Source organism: Balaenoptera borealis (assembly GCF_965194805.1).
Source record: "Balaenoptera borealis genome assembly, contig: HAP1_SCAFFOLD_1854, whole genome shotgun sequence".
In the NCBI taxonomy this organism is placed as follows: Eukaryota; Metazoa; Chordata; class Mammalia; order Artiodactyla; family Balaenopteridae; genus Balaenoptera; species Balaenoptera borealis.
Genome location: NW_028122402.1, coordinates 57,747 through 78,999, shown reverse-complemented (window position 1 = coordinate 78,999; position 21,253 = coordinate 57,747). Strand labels below are relative to the sequence as shown.

Sequence of the window (21,253 nt, the reverse complement as noted above, 5' to 3'; positions counted from 1 at the left end):
CTGTTTTCCAGTTCACTGATGTGTTCCTCTATATCATTTAGTGCATGGTTGATTCCTTCCAGTGTATTTTTCATTTCAGTTATTGTATTCTTCATCTCTGTTTTGTTGTTCTTTATATTTTCTAGTTCTTTGTTAAATACTTCTAATTTCCTGCTCTGTGCATCCATTCTTCTCCTGAGTTCCAGGGTCATCTTTATAATCACTACTCTGAACTCTTTCTTGGGTAGGTAGCCTATCTCCACTTCACTTAGCTCTTCTGGGGTTTTATTTTGTTCCTTCGTCTGGAACACGTTCCTCTGTTGCCTCATTTCACTTAAGTTGCTGTTTGTAATTTTATGTATCTGGTAGGTTGGTTATGTTTCACAACATAAGAAAAGTGGCCTTCTGTAGGAGACGTCCTATGCAGCAGTGCACTCCCCTCTTGTCTCCCAAGCTGTATGCTCTAGGTGTTCCCCCTGTGAGGACTGCGTGGGTCCTTCTGTTTTGGCAAGCTGACTATGTGGGCAGTCTGGTAGGCTTGGTTGGCACCTGGTTTGGTTGGTTGCCAAGCTCTGCCTTGTGTGGAGGCTGCTAGCTCCTGGTTGGTGGGGCCTGGTCAGCAGGCAGCTGACTGCAGAATCCCCAGGGGCTCCGGGCTAGTGCTGGCTCACTGGTGGGCGGAGTCACGGTCCAGAAGAGTTTGGGGTTGTTGCCTGCCCACCGGTGGGTGAACCCAGGTCTTGGGGTTAGTGCCAGCCTACTGGTGGGCAGAGCCAGGTCCTGGGGTCTGGTTGCAGGCCCAGGGGTCCCAGAGCTGGTGTTGGATCTCTGGTTGGTGGGGCTAGTTCTGACACAGTTGGGTACAGGGTCCAGGGTGTCCTGAAGTTTGTGTTGGCCTTCTAGTGGCCAGGGCTGGGGCCCAGCTGGTCCCAGGGTAGGGTCTGGCTGGCTGTGGGCAGGCTGGGTTTGCAGGCTGTGGAGCTGTGGTTTTCTTGCGTCTGGTGTTTGCCCCCTGGTGGATGAGGCTGGTCTGGATGCTAGAGCCGGCTTCCTGAAGGGCAGGGTTGAGGCCCAGGGGATTCTGGGGCTGGTGCCTGCCGATTGGTGGGTGAGCTGGTTCCTGGGCCCTCTGGTGGGTAGGGCCTTGTCCAGGGGTGGCTGTGGGCTCGGGGGTCTCAAGGCAGCCTGTCTGCTGATGGGTGGGCCTGTGTCCCCGCTTAGTTGCTTGAGGCGTCTCAGCAGTGGTGCCTACAAGCTATTGGGCCAGGGCAGGGCTGTGTCCTGGGGCTAATAAGCTAGAGGGAGGGTTCCACAGTGGCCCTTCTCAGCACCAGTGTCCATGTGGTAGAAGGAGCGAGCTTCCAAGAATGGCTGCCGCCAGTGCCTGTGTCCCCAGGATGAGCTGCAGTAGCTTCTTGCCTCTCCAAGATCAGCAGGCCAATCTAACCCCAGCTCCTGTCAATTACTTCCCCTACCCTGGGTCCTGGAGTGTGTAAGATTCTGTGTGTGCTCTTTAAGCATGAAGTCTATTTCCCTCAACCCTCTGGCTCCCCCAAAAGTAAGTCCTTGTGGCCTTCCAAGCCAAATGCTCTGGGGGCTTGTCTTCCCAGTTCAGGACCCCTGGGCTGTGGAGCCTGACATGGGGCTCAAACCCCTCTCTCCTTTGAGAGAACCTCTGCAATGTAATTATTCTCAAGTTTTTGGGTCCTGGGGGTATGGGACTTGACTATATCGCAAGTCCGTCCCTCCTACCTATCTCGTGGTTCCTTCTTTGTCTTCAATTGTGGAAGATCTTTTCTGGAAGGTTCCAGTCCTTTTCACTGATGGTTGTTCTGCCAGTAGTTGTGATTTGGTGTGCTTGTAAGAGGAGGTGAGCTCAGGTGCTTTCTACTCTGCCATCTTGGCCAATCCAGGAATTTTGTAATGCTGAGCCAGCATCTTTCCAGAGCCATTTCCCAGGCAGTTAAATACAGCCACGCACAGTCCTCTGGGCCAGAGCCTGAGCTAATTAGGGAGTCTTAGTTTTAGAGCTGCTTTTCTCCTGTAATATATCATTTTTAATATGTCACAGCTTAGATAACTGTCTTGTCCAAGCATCTGGATCAGTTGTGGCAGAACTGATTGAAATGATGTAGCACATTTGTTGGGGGCAAGAAAGAAAATTTCTCATAGTTTCACACATTGGCAGGTGATTTATTCCATGAAAGACATGTTAAAATTGTCTTTAAAAAGTTTATACAGGGCTTCCCTGGTGGCGCAGTGGTTAAGAATCTGCCTGCCAACACAAGGAACATGGGTTTGATCCCTGGTCCGGGAAGATCCCACGTGCCGTGGAGCAGCTAAGCTCATGCGCCACAACTACTGAGCCTGCGCTCTAGAGCTCGCGAGCCACCACTACTGAGCCCATGAGCCACAACTACTGAAGCCTGCATGCCTAGAGCCCATACTCTGCAACAAGAGAAGCCATCGCAATGAGAAGCCCGTGCACCGCAACAAAGAGTAGCCCCCGCTCACGACAACTAGAGAAAGCTAGCGCAGCAGCAAAGACCCAATGCAGCCAAAAATAAATAAATTAATTTATAATAAAACAGAACAACTCTTAGTCATTCTAATAAAGAGATGGGATTAGGTCCTTCATTTGTTCAAATCTTTTCTTTCAAGCTCTTATCCTGATATTAGACACATTATCCTATTTTTTCATAGAAAAATGTTTTATTCCAAGACGTTTATTTACAGCATCATTAACAAATAAGGTATTGTATAGAAATGAATTTTCCAAGCACCTAATATTCTCCCTTAAACACTAAAACTTTTTATCTTAACCTAAAATGTATCTTATATATTTCTACCTTTTTGAGGGTTAGAAATATAATAGCTAAGGCAGAAAAATATAGATAATTTATAAGGTAGAAGAATAATAGCTCTCATTTCTTGAGGTCCCCATGTGCTAATAACTCCCGTAAGTCTTTGGAGTAAGACCTTGTACAGATGAGGAATCTGAGCACAACTAGCGAAGCATCCAAGGCAGCATACAGGCCCCATTTCCCGTCTCAGCCCCTCACGCTACACATGAGCTGCGTGCAGTGATGCACTTAGAGCCCCTGAGTTGCCTACTGCTATTTAGACTCAAATAGTGTGTTCCTGAGTTTTCATTCTTCTTTTTAAATGGCTTCTCTATCTCTCCTCTGTCAGGCAAATGGCTTTTCTGTCTCTTCTCTGTCAAGCATCACATGTGCCTATTTTTATGCTTCCCCTCTCTTTAGCTGGGCTAGAAAATCAAATGATGGAACTTAAAATAATCACTTTTAAAAAAATAAAAATGAAGGTATTAATACTCTTGCACACTTATTTTACCCACCAGACAATAACATTGCTTCATTTAGCTTTTTCATGGATCACGTGGTGTGATTTTTTTAATGTTCTGGAAAAGTGAACGCCTGATAATTAACCCATGACCTTGTTGACAGTGCTTTAAGACATAAAAGAACAAGAGCTTCAAGACATTTGACTACGCTGTTTTTCACATCAACAACAGTTTAATATCAATGTTTAGTCTTCAGAAAGTGTCAAAAAAAAGGGGGGGGGTAATGTGTAATTGTACTGCCAAGTATTTTTCTGACACGACTCTAGTATCTCATAATAATGCCTAGTTTCCTAAAAAGTCAGCCTTCTTGCCACCTTTAAAGTGACTGTGCTGTCATCTTTAAAGAAAAATAGAGTGTAACGGTCACCAGTTGCTTTAAGTCATGGTCATCCATCAATTAGACCCGTGCTCTGGAGCAAAATGTAACCCTTCCTATGACCAGGACCACGCTCATGGGTGGAGTGTTCAGTAAGGGTTAGGTTCACTGACATTTGGAGATTAGTTAATACTGCTTTGTTTTGGATGTAATTCTATGTGTATTTTAAACAAAACATGCTGGGTAATGTGTAGGAAGATAGATATTCTTTGTGCTGTAGTTTTCTTTCATATAAAATCATAAGCGATTTTACAAGTGTATGTCATTCACTGTCTTGAAATTTGTATTATAAAATTGTATTTAAAGAATAATTCCATCCAACGTGAATTCTAAAGTTCTGCCATTTCTCACCATCAGCCCCTTCTCCCCCTACCTCCCACCCTCGGGATATAATAAACCATCTTCTCCGACAACCACATTTTCCTTTTCTTTGTCACAATAAGAGCTTTTGATCAGCAGAACTAGGCTTTCAATACCGAGTTGACTGGAGACAGAAAAGGAAACTGTGGATCTAGTGTGTGCAACTTCATCATACTTTGTTCCTATAGGATTCCTTTAGACTTTATTTGAAATAATGAAAACTGCTCCTGGCCTCCTTTCTGGGGTTTTAGAGAACTCAGTTTTGGAATTGCTTTTTTGAGTCTTTCAGCCCATTTAAAATAACACATTTCAATTGTGTTCATAGGTAGTGAGTGGTTCAGGGATAAAGGACTGGATTGGGTTAAACCTGGATTTACTCCGAGTGGCTGCCAGCGATTCCCTTAATCTCTTAATTAATGCATCGATTACTCTATTCTCCAGTTTCTATGTTTGTTGGTACTTAAAGTTCTGGGAAGAAAGGTGCTACGAATGAAAAACATAGCCAACACGAATAAGTTGAAAATATGAAAAAACGTGGCATTTAAAAATTAACCTCTATATGAATTATTCTAACCAAAAGTGTTTCTGCCTGAATGTTTGTAAAAGAAAAACATGGCTGCTGTCCCATTGAGCGCCTCAAAAATTTGAGCGAAAATTATATTGGAAAACATTAAGGCCCTGTTTTGAGTGCCGTGAGTCTGAGCTACTCCATTTCTTGACACCTGAATCCTAAGGACCGTCGAAGTGAGCCTTCTTTCTCTGCGGCCAATTTCTTCTCTCAACTCTGGGGCATTTATTCTACTCCGTAGAGGAAAGCCATGTACTGATTTGTGCTGTTTTGTCAATCGCTTGCGTCTTCTTGAATGTAATTGCTACTCTCTGATGAAACGTTCAGATTTCCTTGGAAAAGGATAAATAGCTGTAAACATTTTATTAAGCACGTGTATGTCATTCTTTGGGATGTTTAGCCAAACGGCCAGCTCTTCTCGGTGGGAAAGAGATCCAGTCCTGCACAGCCCAATTCAAGGCTCCCGCTTGAGCCAAGTCCTCAGGTCCCGAACTTCCCGCTGACCCGCTCCTGGGCGAGGCCGCCAAGCCCCCGTCCACCCCCAGACCCTTCTAAGTCGGGCTGCACGGAGACCGGGGCATCGACCCCGAGCTGACCGCCGCTCTCGCGGCCGCCCCCGCAGGGCCAGGGCCCGCCCTCGGCAGCCCAGCTCCAGCTCCAGGTCCTGGCCCCGCACACGCCCCCCCCTCCGCCCCCAAGTCCAGGAGCCGAACGTCCCTCCCCACGCGCGTCCCCGGGCCCCGGACGGGCGCGGCAACGGAGTCGGGGGACGGGAAGGGGATGCGGACGTGCAGTCAGGGACGGGGGAGGGGGCGTGCGGCCTCTGAACAGTGGGGACTGGGCGGGGCGGCCCAGTCCTCGCGAGATTTCGGCCCTGACGAGAGACTGCGGCGGCTCAGCGGCGGGTGTGGGATGCGCTCGGAGAAGGAGGGAGAGGGGGGCCCAGGGGTGGCCGTTACTACGCGGGGTCCGAGCGGGAAGGAGAAGCCGTCGCCCACAGAAAGCCACTTCCGCCAGGAGTCTCAGCGGCGGGAGCCTGAAGCGCCGGTAGCCTCCTCCTCCGGCTGTGGGGGCGGTGCAGTCAAACCTCGCGAGGAAAAGAGGACGGTCCTCAGCAAGGTGGGGGCGGGGCGGTGTGAGGGGCGGGGCCGAAGGAGCCGTAACCCTGCGCTCCGGGGCGGAGCCGCGGGTGCTTCAGCACCGCGGGCAGCGGCCGGGCTGCGCTGCCCCAGCGGCGTCTGGGCTGCTAGGGCGCCCTTGACGCGATCTTTTCTGGCTTTGGAGGAAGAAAAGTCACTTCAGCCTGTGGGTGTTTCCCGTCGAGGCTGGGACGCTGGGCTTACCAGTGCCGGGCAGTAGCCTTCCACGTTGCCGAGGGTCCGGTCCGGTCCAGGGGAGACGGCGCAGCCGGGAGAGCAGAGCCCGTGGCGCTGGAGTGGACGCGGGTGGACCCTGCGGGCGGGAGGCGGGAGGTGTCTACCCCGTGCTTTGCTGCTGTGGCTGTTGCCCTGCATATACCTTACCTGCTGGTAGGGAGCGCGGAGGCGGGCACATACCAACAGTTATCTGGTTTTAATGAAAAGATTTCATGGAAAACGGCTGCTACGCCCAGCCTTTTCTGACCTCACCGATCCCTTTTACTTTATTCAGCCCTCGTTATTCTTTTGACAGCCATGTTCTCCATGCATATGTTCCTTAATCTTTACTAAAATGCGTGTTTCTGCTGGACTCCTGGGTTAGATTTTACTCTGAGCATAAACACAGGTGACCAAGCTTTCAGGCAAGCTTAATACAGTGCTAGTGAAAGGAAACCCAGCCAGCGTTTCTCCCCAGGTGGTCATCCGGCGGCTTCCTCCCAGCCTCACCGAGGACCAGCTGGAAGAGCAGCTTCACCCGCTGCCCGCACATGACTACTTCGGGCTCTTTACTGCTGATCTCAGGTGAGAAGATTTTACCAACGTTCCGAGGCTGAGAGGGAGTTCCCTGGTGGCCTAATGGTTAGGACTCGGAGCCCGGGTTCAACCGCTGGTCGGGGAACTGAGATCCCACCAGCTGTGCGGCATGGCCAAAAAGAAAAAGGCGAGAGGTTTTGTCAGTTGATGGTAAAGTAATATAGATAATAGAAGCCATCTCTGTTTCCATCTTCTTTCCCACATATACGCGAAATCAGTGCAGGCCTTTATTTCTGCAAGTTATTTCTAAGTAGGCAGATAATTAAATTTCCCTAAAACAGATTTGAAGATCTCCATAGCACCACCATAGCCTAAAATGAAAAGCAGTCTAACAACGTATTACTTAATTTTTTTATTTTGGATATCAGTAAACCTTATTTCATATAACCTTTTAAAGTAAATTGTATTAAGATATAAGAAAGAAAAGTGAATAAATAATAGATGTATAACCCTAATGAATTTTTACAAGTGAACACACCCATGTAACTAAGACCAGATAAAGAAGCAGAATATTCCAGACCCCAGAAGCCCCTAGTGTTCCCTTCTATCACTGACATCCCCACCCTCATCCCACCCCCGCTAAGTTATATCTTTTTCAGTTCCCTTTTACAGCTTGGTAGGAAGATGTTTCTGACAATAATTTAGCACTTCAAAATATTCTTTTTATTAAAAAAGAGAGCAGACCTCAAGTTAGCCCAATAGATGACAGTTCAGCTAGAATTTGGTGATTTTCACTGTGTGATTTCTTATTATCTTTATTATTCTTTTTCTCTTTCATATCATGAGTTCTCATTTATGGTAGCCATTATAAACTTTCCTTTTGAATAAATACATTTAAGTAAAAAATGTCAGTTCAGTCAAAGAAAACTATCACAGGTAAATGTAGATTTGGTTAAAAAAAACCCAACATAAACATGATTTTTTGAAATGACTAAAGTTTATGAAAACTAGTACAGTTACAGGATGTCAGGCACTGGACTCAGAGTGACTCAGATTGGAATCCCAGTCCCACCATTTTACTAACTCCTCCCTCTGTGAGCACCTAATTTCTCTGAGCCGCAGTGTTCTCATCTGTGAAACGGGGTTGAAAGTTCCCACCTATGAAGGATATGGGTAGCTGTGAGCTAGAGGGGAAAGGCTTAGTTCTTCTGTAGATCCTATGCCATGTGCTACAATAAATACCCTTTTAAGATACCTAAATGTGTTCTCTAAATCAGTAAAGGAGCTCTTTTACAATACAACATTTCCTTCTCTGAATGAATTGTGATTAGGTTGTATTGCAGTCATGATACATGATTAGGAATGATCTTTGAATAACCTTGCCTTTGATTTTCTACCTCTGAGGACCAGTATTTTAACCCTGGCTCTGTGCAGTAGAAAAACCAATCTAAATTGTCTCTCCCAAATCATTAAAAAGATCTCGGTTAATATTTTGTTTGTTTTTGGTTTATTTGCTAAAGAATATCCAGATTGTTGTAATTAACTGAGAAATGGTTCTTTGGCATAAAGGTTTTATCTGAAGTAGTTTGTTGTATCCAGGAAAAAAAAAAAAAAGACAATATTAAAAGAAGTCTTAAGTTTTTTTACTATTTTCATTGTTATCTCTTCTTTCAGTCTTCATCCTCATCTCTATTCAAGAGCATACATTAATTTTAGAAATCCTGATGACATCCTGCTTTTTAGAGATCGTTTTGATGGATATATCTTCATTGACAGTAAAGGTTGGGTCATTGGCTTTTTAAACTCTTTATTATAATTTCTAAGTACATTAATTAAGTTTTGCTGGATGTTTGTGAATTTTAATTAAGAGTCTTTAGATGCTAATGTAAAATAAATTCATAAATTTTGAGTATGTTATTGTGATTATGGGCTTATGTTAAAAATTAAAATTACTTATAAACCAAAGAATTATAGCAATTTTGTGTAGTAGTGACAACCTATTTAGGTATTATCATCAGAGAGCGAAGTTTTTCACATAAATGAGTTTTCTGGATAAGTGAACTTTACTCTTTTACGTTCCCAAACTAAATTATTTTATTCTGGTACTATGTACTAGGCATCATGGATGCAGCATTGAAAATGAAGCAGACATTGTCCCTGTCTGTCTGAAGCCCTGCTCTCCTCCTGGTTCTTGACTTTATTCTGAGTAGTTGAGAATAAAATAAATACTCAAAAGTGTCTTCCAGATACATGAGAGTTAAAGTATCATAGTCCTCTGGCAAATGTGAAAGCGATCACTCAGCGGGTTTGGTAGCAGGGTAGAAGTGTTCCGTCTCTTGGTGAGGCAGATGCTCTCCGTGAGCGTTTCTGTGTGTCTGTTCCCCGCCACCCCTACATAACAACAGAGCCAGCTTCTAGTGACTTTCATTCTAGATTTTTCTATTTGAAGCAAATCTTACCTGGATATCATGAACACCCTTTGAAACCCTCTCTTTTAGCTGACTGTCTCTTGTAAACAGTCATTTCCTTGAACTCATATACCAGATTGATAATTGAATTAACCTTTTAAAATGAAAAAATGTAAGATGTGACTAGGACACCTACTGAAAGGTATTCCAAAATAAACTCTTTGGTGGGAGAGCGATAAGGTTTATTGAGGTAGAAATTACATATGGTAAAAAAAACCACTTTAAGGTATACAGTTTAATGAATTTTGAATGTATTCAGTCATGTAACCACAACTACAATATGAGGAATTGTGTTATTTAGTAAATAAGTGCTCATCCTTTGTTTAAATCTGGAGTTTGATGTGCTAAGATTACTGTTACTTGAAAGTATAATTAAATTATATTTTAAACAGTAATATTGTCAATGCTATGCTCAGTGCTTAAGTAAGCTAGACTATTGTTTTAAAATGAATACAGTAGAATTTCAGAATGGCTTTTGTAATTTGTTTCCTGTTAAAGGCCTAGAATATCCTGCAGTGGTAGAATTTGCTCCATTCCAGAAGACAGCCAAAAAGAAGCTAAAGAAAAAAGACGCCCAAGCCGGAAGCATTGAAGATGGTGAGTCCTTTTTCAAATGCTGGATTGTGAAACTGCATTAAACACATTGGTCAAATTAAACACATTGGTCAAATATAATTTCTCTCCCTATATGGGGAAGAATATATTTATTTTCTTTCTATCTTAATTTATAGATCCAGAATATAAGAAGTTTTTAGAAACTTACTGTGTGGAGGAGGAGAAAACTAGTGCCAATCCTGAAACTCTTCTGGGAGACATAGAGGCAAAGACAAGAGAACTTATTGGTCTGTTTTGCTCATTTTTTTCCTCTTTACTTTATTGAGATATGTATTTATAGAGTATATATTTGGTTTTCCTTTTTCATGATTATTATAGAAAATTGACACATGTGACAGGCTTGGCAGAAATACAGAGTATTTCCCAGTTTTGACAAAAGGAAAAGGGTGGCAGGATGGTAACTTGGGAAAATATTTCTGAGCATCTGTTGATGGAGGGAGAGCACCTGAGTTTTCAGTTACAGTCATTTTGTTTCAAAGTTATGACGCTTCTGAATGAGCTGTAGAGAAGACATTTGAGTGCTGTGTGCCGGGCTGCATCAGGTAAGCTTATGTCTCAAAGTTGAAGTCAGTCATCTTTGCAAAGAGCAGGAGATGCTTTGCTTAAGTATGAGGTCATCTTGCTGTTGTTCAAAAAACTATCAAGGCCCCTGAGTGAGTGAGGCAGATGAGTGGGTAAGCCCAGCCAGAGCACAGAATCTGGTTTGAATCAGGCCTTCAACCCTCTACCCCTGAGTGGAATATTTTGGAAATGGCTCTCTCCTAGTAGCATTCCCCCAGAACTCAAGAGTAGACTTGAAACTCCTTTCTCTATCAGGCAACCTGCTTGTCTCTCCCAAACATGCTTGGAGTGTCTCCCTTCCTGCCTCTGCTGGGGTGGGGCCTCACCTTGCAGCCCAGCGCTCCTCCCACCTGTTCTGCCCTCCCTTCCCCATGCCTACCTCCTGCTCACCCACTAAGACTTACAGGACAGAATGGTTACACTGTTTATAATGTATCTTCTTATTTGTCTGTCTCCCTCTGCATTAACTCTCCTCTCACTTTGTCTCTCCACCCCCCCAGGAGAAATGTATTTTTGTCTTTGTAGTCTTAGCATGTAACACATTGCTTGAACAAGTTTAGATATTTGGTAAATATGTGTTGAGTAAATTAATAAAAAAGGTTAACATTATTGAAGCATTCTTCATTAGTCTAATAATGAAGTTTTATATTTTATAAGAGGTGATTTAATGTGTGGCTCAAAGGATCTTTATTCACTAAAGAATTTATGGAAATGTGCTTAGCACATGTTGACTGGGTACCGACTCTGAGCCTGGGCACGGGGACAGCACCGGAACAGGATACACAGGCTTCTGCCCTCATGCAGCTGCCCTCCTACTGGGGTGACTGTAGCAAACACATGCAGAAATGCTCAAGCCAGAGCATTTCCACCTGTGATAAGTGCCACAGACGTAATGGAATAGAAGAATGGGATAGAGAGAGAGGCCCCTCTGAGACCGTATTTGAGCCGAGACCAGCTGGGCCAAGAGACGGAAGAAGAGGGAACTCCAAACACAAGGGCTGGAGGCTGGAGGTCTGGGCCTGCAGGAGCGGGGCGCACGCCTGTGTGGTTGGCACATGGTGGGCAAGGAGCAGAGTAGCTGGAGAGGTGGGACCACAGCATGATGGGCTGGATTTTATTTGAGGGACAGCTGGGGACCGAGGGAGTGATGTGGTCTGATTGATTTTTTTCCCCGTCACTCTGGTTGCTCCATAAGATGGAGAAGCTGGGCTCTGGTTAGGAGGCTCTTGCTGTCAGCAGGGAAGGCTGCTTGGACGAGGGCGGCAGAGTCAGCATGTGTTCTGGAGGTTGAACTGACCAGACTGGCTGAGGATTGGGTGGGAGGGTAAGAAAGCAGAAAGGATCAAGGCCTCCAGAAGCCTGACTTGAGCAGGTCAGTGGGTTATGGCACCCGGACTGACATGGGGAAGAAACAGTATTGAGGGCAAATCGCGATTTCACTGTAGAACATGGTAAATTTAAGAAGAGTTACACGAAGCAGCAAATTAGAAATTATTTACAGAACTCACCCTCCTCAACCTGTTTCTTTCCTGCTTCTTCTTAAATGCCCTTGTACAGGGCCGCTGCAGGGAAGTAGCAAGATCTTTCACTTCTGGGCAGTTGTTAGATATCCACTTGCTGATCACACACACATCCCCCCGCCAGAGTCCAGCCACCCTCCTGCAGAGGAGGGACGTGCCTGTGCTCTCCTGTTCCCAGCGCCTCGCCCAGCGCTCGGTGCACAGTCGGTGCTCCGTAATTATTTACTGAATGAACAAATGTGACTTAGAATCCACTAGCCCAGGACGAGGCTATAGAACTTTGTGATTCCTCTTTCTGCCTATTTAAATCTAGTCTTAATCCGGCAATTCATGGCAAACGCCTTTTTCTTTTCTTAGATTTTGACCTTTAGTGGATTCTTGTGGTCAGGGCTGAGCGGTGTGGGTTGAATGCAGATGTTCGTTCACTGTGAAGTTGCAGGTTAGTGCGGGCACATCAGGGTCTTTAGAGCAGACAGGCCTGGGCTCAGGTCCCAGCTCCGAGACTCAGCAACCGTGGGACCGGCTTCCTCGTAGGTGGTTGTCGCCAAGCCTAGGAAGCGAGAACGGTTCTGCTGTTGGTTAAATCAGTGTGGTACTGCGTGGTTGCGCATCTTCTGTTTAGTAAATGATACACTTTTATGGTTTGTAAAGCACTTTCTTATACAGGGTCCCATTTACCCACCACATCAGTCCTTTGGGGGAGCAAGGCAGGTGTTTGTAAGAAAGGAGGGAAGGCAGGTGGGGCCTCAGCATCAGCTCCCCAGCCCCACCCAGGTGGGTCTCAGCTCTGCCCTAGTTGACAAGCCCAGAACCACCACAGTGCAGGGCAGAGTCCTCACTCCTCTCCAGCCCCGCCCTGGCCCCATGGGTACCAACATCTGTGGGTGCTTATGTCCCCTCTATAAAATGGCATTATATTTGCATGCAGCTTACCCACATCCTGCTGTATACTGTAAGTCATGTCCAGATTAGTTGTAATACCTGGTACACTGTGAATGCTATGGAAATAGTTGCCACTGAGTTGCAAAGTCAAAGTTTTGCTTTTTAGAACTTTCTGGAATTTATTTTCCCATATATTTTTGATCCACAGTTGGTTGAATCTGCGGATGTGGAACCAGTGGGTACGGAGGGCCGTCTGTATATAAATATGTTATAAAGTTTGGGAAGTTTAATGTATTGTTTTCATTTTGCTTTTTTGCTTTATACCATTTTTGTGAGTAATGTATGAGACTCGCTTAAGAATCAGGAATTAAATGCCTAGTGTGTATAAGACTGTCAGTACCTCCAAATTACTTGACTTTATAGTGATAGAGTAGGAGCTCCCCCAAATACAGTGTAGGCTCATGTAAGTTTTAAAATGATATAATCTTCCCTTAATTATTTTAAAGATTAAATTGAAAGCAAGTATTTAAAGAAATCTTATTTTAGAGTTAAATACTACATTGCAATTTTTGTATTTTAGCTAGAAGAACCACACCTCTTTTGGAATATATTAAAAATAGAAAATTAGAAAAACAGGTAGGTCTGGCCTTTTACCCAATGAATAGCCTTTTTGTTCCCATCATGTCCGTGCAGACAATTTATACACATACTTTCCACATCTTTAGAGAATTCGAGAAGAAAAGCGAGAAGAACGGAGGAGGAGGGAGTTGGAAAGGAAACACTTACGGGAAGAAGAGATAAGAAGGAGAAGGGAAGAAGAGATAAGAAGGAGATGGGAAGAGGAGAAATGTAAGAGGAAAGCAGCAGAAAAACAGAAGAAAACTGCTGAGAAAGAAGTAAGGATGAAGGTAATTTTGAGGAGATGTTTTATTTCTTTTTTCCAAAAATAGTTCAACCTTTTAGGTATTTTAGCTCTTCAGAACTTTCAGAACATTTTCATTAGTGTAGTCTTTCACTATTATTGTTCTTTTTCTCTGTTCTATGGCAGTAGTTCTCAGATGGTGTTCCCTGAGCCCCAGGGGTTTCTTGAGCATGCTGTGTTTGGGCTACCACATGGGTGGAAGAGTGGGCGAGGACCAGGTTCCTGGGTGTGACAGAAGCACTTCACCCAGAGGAGCCCACATTTAAATGTCATAGGCTGGGCTTCTGCTTATATTTGCCTTTCAAGAAAGATTTCCTGACTAAAAAACTACACATTTGAAACCCACTGGCTTTGGGTCTACTGGCCTTTCTTTATGCCGACTGACTCATAGAACTGGGTTGTATCATTTCTTTTGTGGTAGCAGCAATGGTTTCTACATCTCTTGCACAATTTTTCCTTTGACTGATGCATTCATTTAGGAGGGTGGTTTAATTCCCATAGAGGAAATTATTCTCTATGTAAAATTTATTGCCCAAATTGGGGTCAGCCCCTACCTTCTTAGTATTCTGCTCAGATGACTTTAAGCCTAGATTTCAACCTCATGTGAATCTTAGCTCTTCCACAAAGGGTTTAAGGTGCCTTTTAGGGATTCACTAAAATTGTATAATATAAAGGAAAAAAATGAAAGGTCAGGACTTGCGGGAACAGAGGTAGAAAGGAAAGGATAGGGAAGAGATCACAGTTGCCATAGTTGAGCCATAGATTAGTTTCTGATATGCTCGGCAGTCAAAAACAGAAAAGTTGATCAGAAACGTAGTTTTCTTTATCCATGAGGAGAAAACATGCCATTTCTTCAAGGATAGCAAAGCTTTTTCTAGGCCTTTGCTTCTAAAACAATGTCTCCCATAGGTGGTCATATGGGGTTCACTAGCAATGGAGGGAATTTCTTAACCATATCCCTATGAAACACACAGCCGTTTATATCGATCAGGACTGACTAGGTTATGCTGCAGTAAAAATAGTCTCAAGATCTCATTGGTTTCATGCAGCTCAAGTTCTCCTCTTGTTCACGTTACGTGTCCATTGTGCATTGCTCATCATAGCCGTTCAGTGAGCCAAGCTGATGAGGCTCCATCTTGCACTTGCTTCCACAATCGTTATGAAGGGGAAGGGGGTGTGTAACACAGCAGATTGCACACTGGTTCTTAAACCTTCGACACGGAAGTGACAGGTCCCATCTGCCCACATTTCACTGGCCAAAACACGGTGCACGTCTCCACCTAATCTCAAGCTGAGGGACATTGCAAGTGCTAGGAGGAAAACCTGAACTATCTGATGAACAGCACTAATGAATAACATAATCTCTGAAGACTGTTTCTTGAAATGTCTCTTTTTAAGTTTAAGGATTTGCTGAAAAACTCAACCTGATGGAAGGTGTGGGCCAGGTCACGTTGCTGCAGCACATTTACTGCAAAGATAAAACCTCAATGGGCAAGATGAGTAGGTAGCCGTTTGACCCACAAGAAATCAGCCAGAGTGGTTTCTTTCATTTTGGCTTTGATGACAATTGTTACAGATCTATGTAGTTTTAAAATCTCATAATCTGATAATAACATTGATGAAATTGAGGAGCCCAGCCAAGATTATTAAATGAAGATCGTCCATCCCACCTCTGCCAGGACATGGACCTAATAATGGGCATAGCCAGGGTGTCCCTCTGGAAATAACTCTGAGAGTGTCTTCTGTTTGTCCATGTGGTTTAAGTATGAACACAATTCTTCATAACAAAAGTGTAGCAGATATACTTCCTATAACAATCATATGTAGTCTCAACAGTATAAATTAACAGCCCTTGAAGGATAATAAAATGAAACCTTAATATTACGGGAAGGCCTTTGTCATCTTAGAAAGTCAGCTCTGTCATGACCAGGGGCGAAGTAGGTATACATCTACAGGCATGCAAATATTGTCTAACCTTTTCCTTTACCTTTCTCAGCAAAGAATAATAGCACCTAATGCTTTATATTCTGAAAAGCATTTTTGTCAACAGCTTTGAGAGTTTTTCAGGAAGAATCATTAAAACGTGTAGCCTACAATTTTGACTATAATTTCAAGTAAGACTTACAGTATTTGGAATATAGCATTTTATTTTTACATGTTTGAATATGGAATTAGAATCTGAAATAAACCAAAGAAATAAAAACAAATTATGTCAGTAAAAGTAACTGTAGGACTCTTCATATAGTAAAAAAGAAACCAAAACATAGGCACAGCAAGAGAAAGGCTTAGTCTTATTGAATCTGGTAAAACAGAATCCTGGTGGCAGATTAGACCCCAGTGACATGAGACGCCTACAGCTCTGTCCTTCGAGTGTCTGGTGTTCTGACCTGACAGTACATATTTGACTCCAAGCGTAGCCTTTAATGAGCGTCTGTGCTCAATTTGGGGATCTCTGACCTAAGATTCATCTAGAGAATTCAAATTAAAAAAAAAAAAAAAAGAAAACCTAAAAAATAAAATCTGTAAAGAAAGCCCGAAAGAATTTGTATTAATACCCTAAAAGTAAAGAGGCAGAGAGAGGTCCTCATGGCTGTTTTAAACAGTAAAGAAGAATATGATTCAAGGAGAGCCACCCAGTGGTTTATTTTCCTCTGAGACTTGAAAACTAAGCAGTGAGCTCAAGTTGAAGTAGGAAGCCAGGTTACCAAAGTCACAAGTAAAATTCCCGAATACTGTATATAAATTGTGGGCTATAAATACTGTTATCTGAAAGAGTTGTGCGAACTTTTCCACGAAGCTCTTTAAAAACAGATGTGTGATTTCTGTGCATTAATTTTGTATCCTGCTACTTTACCAAATTCATTGATTAGCTCTAGTAGTTTTCTGGTGGCATCTTTAGGATTCTCTATGTATAGTATGGATTCCTTTTATTTCTTTTTCTTCTCTGATCGCTGTGGCTAAAACTTCCAAAACTATGTTGAATAATAGTGGTGAGAGTGGGCAACCTTGTCTTGTTCCTGATCTTAGTGGAAATGGTTTCAGTTTTTCACCATTGAGGACCATGTTGGCTGTGGGTTTGTCATATATGGCCTTTATTATGTTGAGGAAAGTTCCCTCTATGCCTACTTGCTGCAGGGCTTTTATCATAAATGGGTGTTGAATTTTGTCAAAAGCTTTCTCTGCATCTATTGAGATGATCATATGGTTTTTCTCCTTCAATTTGTTAATATGGTGTATCACATTGATTGATTTGCGTATTTTGAAGAATCCTTGCATCCCTGGAATAAACCCCACCTGATCATGGTGTATGATCCTTTTAATGTGCTGTTGGATTCTGTTTGCTAGTATTTTGTTGAGGATTTTTGCATCTATGTTCGTCAGTGATATTCGCCTGTAGTTTTCTTTCTTTGTGATATCTTTGTCTGGTTTTGGTATCAGGGTGATGGTGGCCTCGTAGAATGAGTTTGGGAGTGTTCCTCCCTCTGCTATATTTTGGAAGAGTTTGAGAAGGATAGGTGTTAGCTCTTCTCTAAATGTTTGATAGAATTTGCCTGTGAAGCCATCTGGTCCTGGGCTTTTGTTTGTTGGAAGATTTTTAATCACAGTTTCAATTTCAGTGCTTGTGATTGGTCTGTTCATATTTTCTATTTCTTCCTGGTTCAGTCTCGGCAGCTTGTGCATTTCTAAGAATTTGTCCATTTCTTCCAGGTTGTCCATTTTATTGGCATAGAGTTGCTTGTAGTAATCTCTCATGATCGTTTGTATTTCTGCAGTGTCAGTTGTTACTTCTCCTTTTTCTTTTCTAATTCTATTGATTTGAGTCTTCTCCTTTTTTTTCTTGATGAGTCTGGCTAATGGTTTATCAATTTTGTTTATCTTCTCAAAGAACCAGCTTTTAGTTTTATTGATCTTTGCTATCGTTTCCTTCATTTCTTTTTCATTTATTTCTGATCTGATCTTTATGATTTCTTTCCTTCTGCTAACATTCATATACACTAATGATGAAAAATCTGAAAGTGAAATAAAGAAAACACTCCCCTTTACCATTGCAACAAAAAGAATAAAATATCTAGGAATAAACCTACCTAAGGAGACAAAAGACCTGTATGCAGAAAATTATAAGACACTGATGAAAGAAATTAAAGATGATACAAATAGATGGAGAGATATACCATGTTCTTGGATTGGAAGAATCAACATTGTGAAAATGACTCTACTACCCAAAGCAATCTACAGATTTAATGCAATCCCTATCAAACTACCGCTGGCATTTTTCACAGAACTAGAACAAAAAATTTCACAATTTGTATGGAAATGCAAAAGACCCCGAATAGCCAAAGCAATCTTGAGAACGAAAAATGGAGCTGGAGGAATCAGGCTCCCTGGCTTCGGACTATACTACAAAGCTACAGTAATCAAGACAGTATGGTACTGGCACAAAAACAGAAATATAGATCAATGGAACAGGATAGAAAGCCCAGAGATAAACCCACGCACATATGGTCACCTTATCTTTGATACAGTAGGCAAGAATATACTGTGGAGAAAAGACAACCTCTTCAATAAGTGGTGCTGGGAAAACTGGACAGGTACATGAAAAAGTATCAAATTAGAACACTCCCTAACACCATACACAAATATAAACTCAAAATGGATTAAAGACCTAAATGTAAGGCCAGACACTATCAAACTCTTAGAGGAATACATAGGCAGAACACTCTATGACATAAATCACAGAAAGATCCTTTTTGACTCACCTCCTAGAGAAATGGAAATAAAAACAAAAATAAACAAATGGGACCTAATGAAACTTAAAAGCTTTTGCACAGCAAAGGAAACCACAAACAAGACCAAAAGACAACCCTCAGAATGGGAGAAAATATTTGCAAATGAAGCAACTGGCAAAGGATTAATCTCCAAAATTTACAAGCAGCTCATGGAGCTCAATATCAAAAAAACAAACAACCCAATCCAAAAATGGGCAGAAGACCTAAATAGACATTTCTCCAAAGAAGACATACAGATTGTCAGCAAACACATGAAAGAATGCTCAACATCATTAATCATTAGAGAAATGCAAATCAAAACTACAATGAGATACCATCTCACACCGGTCAGAATGGCCATCATCAAAAAATCTAGAAACAATAAATGCTGGAGAGGGTGTGGAGAAAAGGGAACCCTCTTGCACTGTTGGTGGGAATGTAAATTGATACAGCTACTATGGAGAACAGTATGGAGGTTCCTTAAAAAACTAAAAATAGAACTACCATACGACCCAGCAATCCCACTACTGGGCATATACCCTGAGAAAACCATAATTCAAAAAGAGTCATGTACCAAAATGTTCATTGCAGCTCTATTTACAATAACCAGGACATGGAAGCAACCTAAGTGTCCATCACCAGATGAATGGATAAAGAAGATGTGGCACATATATACAATGGAATGTTACTCAGCCATAAAAAGAAACGAAATTGAGTTATTTGTAGTGAGGTGGATGGACCTAGAGTCTGTCATACAGAGTGAAGTAAGTCAGAAAGAGAAAAACAAATACCGTATGCTAACACATATATATGGAATCTAAGAAAAAAAAAAAAAAAAGGTCATGAAGAACCTAGGAGCAAGACGGGAATAAAGACACAGACCTACTAGAGAATGGACTTGAGGATATGGGGAGGGGGAAGGGTAAGCTGTGACAAAGTGAGAGAGTGGCATGGACATATATACACTACCAAACGTAAAATAGATAGCTAGTGGGAAGCAGCCACATAGCACAGGGAGATCAGCTCAGTGCTTTGTGACCACCTAGAGGGGTGGGATAGGGAGGGTGGGAGGGAGGGAGATGCAAGAGGGAAGAGATATGGGAACATATGTATATGTATAACTGATTCACTTTGTTATAAAGCAGAAACTAACACACCATAAAAAAAAAAAAACAGATGTGTGTGTGAGATCAGGTTACACGCATGTAGAACAAGCACAGATGTGGGCTGCCCAGGGACACTTGGCCTGACCCCTGCTGCCTTCCCCGCTCCCTCCCGCCCCCACCTCTCCCCTCGCAGGGAGCTTCCCCCCACCAGACTCACGGCCTCTCATGAGTGGCCCACCTCACTGTCTGGTCCCTGCCTTCCCTGACCCCCTTGAGAAACCATTCCTCCTCCTCCCCTGCCCCACACCTCATTGTCCTTTTAGTCTGTTTATCATGTGTTTGTAGCGTTTCATACCACCTGAGATTATCTGGTTCACAGTTTTCTATTTTTGTCACTGTGTATACCGTTCTCCCACCCCCATGGCCACCACTGCCTTGGCAAGACTATCAAGTGTGAGTCCTTAATTGTGGGCACTTGTCTCTTACCCACAACTGCATTCCTAGCACTGAGCCCAGGGTCTTTACCCCAGTTCATGGCACACAGCTGCTAAAACCCTTGTAATCTCTGGAGTGACAGGAGTGTCCTCTGTATGCTAATGAGCTGACAGGTGGCTGGGACCCTGGATAGCTTCAGGATGGGAGCTGCTCATCAGAAAGACCAGGTGTGATTAGAGCATTGGAACCTCCAGCCCCATCCCCACCTCTAAAGAGGGAAAGCGTTGGAGATTGAGTTCAGTCACAAACGGTCAGAGGTTTAATCAATGATGCCTGTGTAACGGCGTCGCCATAAAAGTCCCCGAAGCGTGGGGTTTGAAGAGCATCCAAGCTGGTGAACACACATATCCCGCTGCCAAGGGGGTGGAGCCCGAGGGAGCCCTGTGATTCTCTCCCATCTGGCTGTGCCTGAGTTGTATCCTTTATAATAAACCAGTAATAGTAAGTAAAGCACTTCCCTGAGTTCCGTGAGTCAGTCTCATTCAAGAACCCCCTGAATTTATAGCCGGCCAGTCAGAAGTACTGGTGACAACCTGGGACTTGGAACAGGCCTCTGAAGTGGGGACAGTCCTGTGGGATCTGACATTGATTCCAGGTGGATAGTGTCAGAACTGGGTTGAGTCATAGGACACCCAGCCTGTGCTGGACAGCTGGGGAGGTGGTGTTGGAAAAAGCTTTGGTTTTAGAAATATTGTAAAAACAGTTCATAGGTGCACAAAATTATTTGTTGGATGGATGGAGACTTAAACTGTTGCACTCCCCTGTGGTTTGCATATATTACTTTTTTAATTAAAAAAAAGATACACTGTTGTCTGAAAGGATCCCCCATAGGCAGGTAACATAGTCCACACCTCTGATGAGAAGCAGCTTGCAGCATTTGCCTGACAGTCTATGTTTCATCCTTAAATGAACTCATTTAGTCTAAGTGTATCTGTGTATAGTTTTTCTCTACTGCAACTTACATAAGTTCACTTTTATAAGTGAGAACAAAATTCTCACAAGTAGACTTCGGTTCATGTTCTACAAACTGACTCTACCTGTGGTACTTAAAGTTCGAAGAGCAAGAACAGGGAGGAAGGCCCAATTTCATACCAAAATGAATGTATCATAGGAACCTTCTAAATCTGTTTCAAGAAAGAGAGTAATAGGTGTTTTTAAAACGATTCTCAAAGTCATTAATATAAAGCCATCCTTTAAAAAAATTTTTTTCCTTATTACCAAAGTAATACTTGTTCATTTTAGAAAAACTGGAACCTGTAGATGAAAGGAAAGAAAATAATTTCATTTCTGCCAACTAAAAATAATAACTCTTAACACAGTGTTGCAAGCCTTTTAGACGTTTTTCTATGTGTGTGAATCAACATGCAAATAGAAATTGG

The 21,253-nt window shown here is 42.9% G+C and overlaps 1 protein-coding gene across 1 annotated transcript in view; it reads left to right on the top strand.

Moving 5' to 3' along the window:
• The first annotated feature begins 5,339 nt into the window (after window positions 1-5,339).
• UPF3A (UPF3A regulator of nonsense mediated mRNA decay) overlaps window positions 5,340-21,253 on the top strand; it is a 30,849-nt gene continuing 14,935 nt past the window's right edge. The window contains 7 exon segments of the mRNA XM_082409361.1: window positions 5,340-5,766; window positions 6,481-6,587; window positions 8,214-8,320; window positions 9,506-9,604; window positions 9,739-9,849; window positions 13,166-13,221; window positions 13,311-13,493. Coding sequence (XP_082265487.1) covers window positions 5,428-5,766; window positions 6,481-6,587; window positions 8,214-8,320; window positions 9,506-9,604; window positions 9,739-9,849; window positions 13,166-13,221; window positions 13,311-13,493 — 1,002 coding nt within the window. The 5' untranslated portion in view covers window positions 5,340-5,427.